The sequence below is a fragment of the Meleagris gallopavo genome, chromosome 1, assembly GCF_000146605.3.
Source record: "Meleagris gallopavo isolate NT-WF06-2002-E0010 breed Aviagen turkey brand Nicholas breeding stock chromosome 1, Turkey_5.1, whole genome shotgun sequence".
NCBI classification, from domain to species: Eukaryota; Metazoa; Chordata; class Aves; order Galliformes; family Phasianidae; genus Meleagris; species Meleagris gallopavo.
The window spans coordinates 117798129-117805622 of NC_015011.2; the positions used below are offsets into that span (position 1 = coordinate 117798129).

At 43.4% G+C, this 7494-nt stretch overlaps 1 protein-coding gene across 1 annotated transcript; it reads right to left on the reverse strand.

Moving 5' to 3' along the window:
- Nucleotides 1-7488, reverse strand: LOC100548941 (organic solute transporter subunit alpha-like). Its single transcript, XM_019622051.1, has 7 exons — nt 7479-7488; nt 6377-6528; nt 6199-6272; nt 4611-4769; nt 2544-2655; nt 1645-1791; nt 1-270 (listed from the first exon to the last, which is right to left on the reverse strand). Exons 2-7 carry the CDS (start codon nt 6482-6484, stop codon nt 16-18), a joined length of 855 nt encoding a protein of 284 aa, XP_019477596.1. The 5' UTR covers nt 6485-6528; nt 7479-7488; the 3' UTR covers nt 1-15.
- Nucleotides 7489-7494: the final 6 nt, after the last annotated feature.

Below are 7494 nucleotides of genomic sequence, written 5' to 3' on the forward strand. Positions count from 1 at the left end.
GTAGTCATGTATGCATTATTTTTTAATAAAAGCTGAAATTCTCCAGAAGCTACGTGAAATCCCATGAAATTCATATTTGGGGAAAACACTAGATATTGCAGTTAGCAAAACTGAACTGATGCCTCTGTAAGAAAACGAAGAACATTCTTTCCAAAAGAACTTACATGCTCCTCTTGCTGGAGAAGAGAGTGGTGGAACACAAGGGATAATTCTTTGCATAGCCAAAATGTTGATAATAGCTGTCTGCAAGTGGTTCAGAATGAGGATAAACTACACCAGAAAAGGAAAACAGATGCCTTAGTTACCAGAAAAAAATAAAAGGATTATATTTCACACAACTATTCTGCTTTCATAATAGAGTCTCTTTTAGCTCATTCTTTTATCTCATTCCTCCTTTCTTGCTCTCCCTTTCTTCCATCTCCCACCAGGCTGCCTGCTATCCTGCACAATTCATCTTTGGGTCAGGATGCTATTGCTCGAAATGCAAGTATTAAATAAAACCTCTGTTTTAGAAGTGTTTTCCCACCGCTTCATGTGGGAGGTGCAACACAGAGAGAGCTCCCAGTTGGGATTTTAAACAATATTGAGCTCTGAGTAGTAAGTAAAATGTCTTAAAAGCTTCCTGTTAATCTAAGAGCTTATGCTCTTACTTAGTGGGAAGAAGCACTTGAAGAATGATATTTCTGTCATCTCATCTTTTTGCCACAGCACGGAGATGCAGTGTTCCACCAGTTATAGATACAAGACTGTCTTTTTTGCCAAAAGGGATAAAGGTCTCTCCAGTTTAGATTCAGCAATAATCACGCTTCATTTTACCTATTATTCAGTAAGCTAGGCCTTCACCAGATATATCAAAGTGTCTCTAGATGCTGATGTAACATTCACACTCGCAGGGTTTGCTATCTTAAACCTAGATTCACGTCTGTGTAGCTTTGCATGTGCAACTATTCTGCTTGCTGCATTTATAAGGGTTTTAGATCTTCTTAACAGAGCCCTTAGCACACCAGCCTTTCTACATGTCCTGTACTAGAAGGCTGTATAGCCAAGAATTCTACTGTACTCTCTTCTGGATGATGTGGGAGAGGATGGACTGCCCCTGCCCATGACCCATCTGGATCTGTTCCTTACTGAGTTCCAGCCAGTAATATTTTAGATAATAACTTTCCTTATCATCCAACTCTCAAGTGCACAATGGCTAAGAAAAATATTGTCAAAACAAAATGACTTGCTGAAACAGTTCAAACAAAACCCACTCACACAAAGTTCCACATCCTCTCCTGGTTTTTAGAAGTACACACCAGCTTTTTAACATTGTATTTCAGGATGCGGCACCTAAAAAGCTTCCTTTGAGCCTTGCGGAAGGTGCTGTTTTGATTTCAGCTGCCCAAAGATGAATGGATTTTACACAGCTCACATCTCCAGCATGCTTGAACGAGTAGAGGTAAATTGGCTCAAAATGACACTGAACAGCAGCCAAGGAAAGTGCTTCAAAGGGACACAGCCTTCATCAGGTAAAAATACGCCATTGCACAGTGTTTAATGGAAAAAAATACTATAATCCTTAAGCAAAGGACTAAAAACCTGGATAGGTGGTGTTACATCAACAATAAAATCAATTCTTATTGGAAATACTGAATTTCTCACCTGATAAAGAGCAAACTTTAGGATGATCTTCTTATAGTTAAGGAGAACCCTAACTTGCTGAAACATGATTCCAACTGGCCACAGAGCAATAATGGTAAGGATGGCAATGAAGCAGCTAATCCATATTGCAGCTCCTTTGGGAGATAACTGAAAAGCAAATCGAACATACCTGTAAACCTTTATAGCACAAATGTTGCTATTTCCAGGCAGAGCTGCAAACTGAATGATGCAGACATTAAAATGTCTGTTTCTGTCTCCATAAAAGCTGATGTCAGTAACAGTTGCTGGGGCTTGCATGGAAAAACTGTGTGGTACCATCAGAGTGCTACCAGCTGCAGTATAGAATGACATAGCCCCTCTATCTGACCTCAGCAGCACCCTACTGAGAGCTCTCAGCTGGCTCATGAGAGTGTACTCAGCATGCCATCTGAGGCATCATCTATTTATCTACCATTAAACAACAACAAAAGTACTACTGTTATTTTGAATTATCTAGAGGTGCACAATTATTAGTAGATACAGTTTTCCATCATCTTGCAGCTTACACAGTACCATTCTTCTGCTTTGTACTACCTGCCATCATCTGCAGGAAAGCATAGAATTAGGTTTTCTGATTACACATCTGTGCATACACTTGTTTCTTAGAGCTGTACCTTACAACACAGAGGATAAGTACATCCCAAAGGGCAATATGTAGTCCTACTATTCCAGCTGTACAGAGCCTAACTCACCCCAACACCCAGTCTCTTTCCAAGAGAGGCAAGGAAACACATTCTGAAGTGAGATACTTCAGTTAGAAATGCTCTCAGGTTCCAGAGTTTAGTTGTAGGCTAAGATACTAAAATCAAACCAAAAGCTATGGGTTCTATAGACCATCTCTGATTAAAATATTCACTTACATTGGAAAGGCTGTAATTGCCATTGGTCCAAAGCACTGTTGACAGAAACGTGAAAACAGGTCGAAATAAAGCAAACTGGAAGGTGCCCAGCTTCAGCCAAAAGAGGGATCGCCTGACCAAAAAAAAAAAAAATTATATATATCACAGAGGGAAAAATCTTATTAGCAACCTCTATAGCACTTTTCTGACGTTGTCAAACAGCAAAACTTTTCCACTCCTACTGCACACAGCTAAGGTCTAGGGAGGAACAGCTTCAAGATTCAAACTTTTCAAGAATGTCCCAAATGCCTATTTAAAGACAGGTCTATTAAGGTGTCTCCAAAAGCAGTAATTTTCTTGTTTGGCAACAATGAAGATTAACCAATGCTGAGCAAAAGCACAGAATCATACAATCACTTAGGTTGGAAAAGATCCTCCAAGATGACCTAGTCCAACCATCCATCTATCACCACTGTTGTGGACAACATGGTGCACATGGAACTAATCCACGTCCCTCAGTACCACATTTACACGTTTCTTGCTGCTGCTTTCTTGCCTTGCTATTTCAGTTCTCTAGAGAGATTGGGAAGAGCAACCTTCAGCTGAATGGCAAAGTACTACAGCGCTCTGATTCCTGCCACAGCCCCTGCCTTATTCCCACTGGCTTTGAAGAACAATATGACAAATACTGCAGTCCCTGCAATTCCAGGAGTTGTTTTCCTCGCTAAATGAAGGTCTGCTTTTTTTTTTTTCAACCTTGTCTGACACATCTCTACCTACTGGATAGCCCTTTACTTTGCCTGTCTATGAAAGCAATATAAAACTGGCCTTGCTCTTTCACAGCTTGCTCATTTAAAACAAAAACAACAACAAAAAACAACCCATACCTTCTAATGGGAAAGGGCTAGAAATCAAAAGCAGAGACAGCAGAAGAGTTTCCCTGTACTACTATTCCAGAGAAGGAGCCTAAAGCCCTCAGCAGAGCAAAAAGCCCCCTTGTGCTGGGGCTAACATCTTCAGTCCTCTCAGTATTCGTGGTTAACCTGTCATAGGACTGACCATCAGGAAGGCAGAGTAGAGAAGCCTCTCTCCATCCTTCAGCTACCACAAGAAAATACAGACGGTGACAGACACGAAAAGAAAAATGAATGCACTGGTGACATTACAGATCTGTAGCATGTTGCTGTCCCCTCAGCATTGACTACTGACACAAGCCTGAATCAGTGCCCATCAAAATCACTAAAAGTCATTTTGATCCACATCAGTACTTGCTGATTTTACATAATTGCATTACATTCCTTTGTTGTTTTTTTCTTGGTGCTCCCTCTATGTAAATAAATACCGATACTCCATTAAAATAAATTAATGGAAATAAGAATTAAAATTATAATACCAAATGTGGTAGCTGAAAGAAAAACAATTACAATAAAAATGTAGGTTTTTTTGTTCTTTTTTTTTTTTTTTGTCTTTTTTTTTCTTCCAAAAGCATACCTTGAGCTTTTCCTTTCAATGGAAAGGAATTGTGCTCTGAGGAATCTGCTCTGTGCCAAGAGGAAAACCCTGGAACATATGAGGCTTTCAGGCTGGGAGCAGCATATGAATGGTGGGGTGACTCTGACCAGAGGTGGAGCCCCAGCAAGCAGCACTCCAAGAGGGCAGGGTTTGTGTTACACTGCGTCGCCTCCTGAGGAGGCACAGCTCTCCATCCTTACCAGACTTCTCAACCGAAATCTCAGTTATTAGATTTTCTAGAGTGAAAATTCTTTTTCTGCTTACTATAGAAAAGGTTTCCTGAAAACTAGCAGGATTAGCTGAGGAGACACCACAGTGCTAAACGTTACTACGTGTTGGAAACACGGCATTGGGTTAAACTGAGTTACCTCATGCTCTGGCCCTTACATACAATTCCTTGTTATAAAAATGAGAAATAAGTGGTGTTGTACAGCCCTGTGGGATGGCACTGTTTAAGAGACAGCTTGAAACCAGCTTTCTGGAAGGAGTGAGGCCGTTTGCTGTAAGTGAGGCTTGCCAAATTGGCTGGATTCCAGCAGCAGATTTCCAGCTGGGAAATCTTAAAGGGCAACTCACCTAGTGATGCGCACACCGGGCAGGCACAGGCAGCAGCAACAGCAGGGCCCCGTGCTGATCTTGAAGTGACCATTTTCAAACCGTTTCAGGAAGAGCTTTTGACCCCCACACTCTTCTATCATCATCAACAGGAACTTGTGGATAACTATGGCAAAAAATCTAGAAGGGGAAGAAAGAGCCAGCTTAAGCTTTCCTGCCCATCTCTCACACTCCTCTGCCAGACCCGTTCAGGTTTCTTAAACCTTCAGTCCACATTTTTTAAAGTTTATGCCTCACAGTAAGCAAAAAGCCCAGCGTTAGCTTTGAAAAATCTGCAGGTCTTTCCCTAAGTGTGTTGGTGGCTTTTCCAGCCCAAGTCATTACAGACGTATTTTTCTACCACTTATCTAGTCCTGACTAGCCCAAACTTTTCAAAGCAAGTCCTATTCCTTCTTTTAAAAACAAGAAGAGCAAAACCCACATGGCTAGGTTTATTTATGTATTTACCTAACATCCTATGTGCTGCCCCAGTTAGGGTGCAGTCCCTCTGCACACAAATCTGATCCAAGCAGTGACTACTGCAGCCCCACCTCTCCTTCTGTCACCAGCAGCATGTTCTCAGCCCTTCCATGAACAACAGATAGTGCAGCCACCCTTTCCTCCTGATCCCATACTGTATTAGGGAACTGATTCACCGAAATCCAGTCCCACCAAATAAAGGAGGTCCTCTTCAGCTGCAGTAATTCCTTGAAGGAGCCAGTAGAGCAGCTGGAGAACTGGGAGTGGTAGGAAAGGGGAGGGAATGGGAACTTGCAGCTTGGACAATGGAGGAGAGAGATTGGGATGGGCTAAAAGTGCCGTAGGACTGGGTGCTCAGAAGTCCTGCACTACCTGCACAAACTGCAGTGCAGTAAAAGCCCCACCAGTTTGTTTTCCATCCTTCTTTACTCTGTTCTCTTTGCACATGCAGTGTGATATGGGCTGGGGCCATACAGGAGGCTCCACGATGTGGTCCTGCAGTGGTTCCAAAACTACCCCAGCCCTTCTGGAGCACCCAAGGCTTCCCACACCTGGCTCTACCTATGAGAGCTGCCCCATTGTATCCAGAAAGCGGGCACCATGCTTCATTCTGCTTTGTATGTCAGAGTTGTCACATGTACAGAAAGGGCTTTTATCAGGACTAGTGTGGAGCATTTTTACATTGATACGCTCACTGGAGGTTCATTTGCCACTGTTAATAATAGATCTATGCAGCTCATCATTAACAAAAGCACAGAGGAGAAGCCACAGGTCAGAATCTCATTCTACATGACACTCAGAGAGAGAAAGGAAAGGGTATTACTTCAAAACTACCATCAATCAAAACGATCAATTACATGCAAGGCACTGTTCTTCATACTGACATTCCCACACGAGGGGGCCGTGGTGCTTGGAAATGCTTCAGCATTTTCCACCTCTCATAAAGAAGATGCCAAGAGATTTCAACTCAAACCAAAAATTACTAAATTGTTAAATTTACAAAATGACTGTGTTTACCAAGAGTAACAGATGTTTAAAGGGAAGAAAAGCAGGGTTTGGGGCAATATCTAGGAACGAGCAGAATACTCACACTGATGCTGTGAAATCTGTAAACATTGTTGAGCGAGGAATCCACATGCCAATGCATGAGGTTGTAGCAATCACCTACAGAGAAAGGGAGGAGGGTTGTACGGAGGGTAGAGGTAAAGCAGGGTCATGCGGATTTCCAGGAAAAGGTTATTTTCAGCATTATTTTCCACACCACTTACTGGAGCTGCAGCATTTATCCAAATTAAAATGGATCTTTTGGAGGAGGGTATTTTCCTGTAGATGTAGATCACTTCTTCCATAAATATCAGATTGGCAATTAGTGTCATCAGGGTCAAGGTCGCAAAGAGAAATCTACCAGCTAGGTCAAGGCCTACAGAAAGAGAAAAAAGAGAAAAGAAAACAAACAAAAATCTGATTCACACATTTCATACATTCATGCATTTTGAACATTTAACATAAAAACAGCATCTTGGAGGGGCATTTTAGTCCTGTTCCTGAAAAGTCACATGCCAAAAGCGCAATGAAGCTAGAGCCAAGCTCCTTCCAGTGTTGCCCAGAAGCAGTGTGCACAAACTGGGGCACAGGAGGTTCCCTCTGAACACCAGAAGTACTTTTGTGCTGTGCAGGTGATGGAGCACTGGCAGAGGCTGCCCAGAGGCTGCAGGGTCTCCTCCCTGGAGATCTGCAGACATCTGGATGTGGGTCTGGCACCCTGCTCTGGGTGTCCTGCTGGGGTTGGGCCAGATGGACATAGAGAGCTCTGCCAACATCAGCTGCCATGTGATCCTCTGATTTGTCCTTAGCTACAGCCATGACCACTCACTCCAGAGGATGCTCCAAGTAGTTACGTTTGTGAATAAATTTTCCCAGAGTCCACAGGCAGCATTCAGGAAGGATATGTCTCAAAGCATCATGCAAAAGTCCCTTCGAGAAGGGGAATTCTAGGACCAACGTTCTTAGAGTAACAGAGGTTGTTGTAGGAGCTTAACCAAGCAGGTTAAAAACAGCAGCATCTCTACACAGTATTCTCTGTTTCCCTTACAAGTCCAAAGGCACATTTTGTGCATCACTTCCTCACGCACGCAGAGTCCTTGGAGACTCATCGGGAGTTTTGTGGGGTAAGAGAACATCGTCAGGCCACACCTCCCTGCCCATACCCGCGTTCCCTCTCTCCGCGCCCAGGCGGCTGCGGGCTGCCCTCTCTCCTCCCCTCCTCTCTTCCCCGCAGCCTTCGCCATGGCCAGCCCCTCAGCCCTCGTCCTCTCAGCGCCGCTCCCTTTGGGCTATTCGGGGATTCCCTCTCCCGGCGGCCGCACTTACTCCCCAGCAGTTCCTG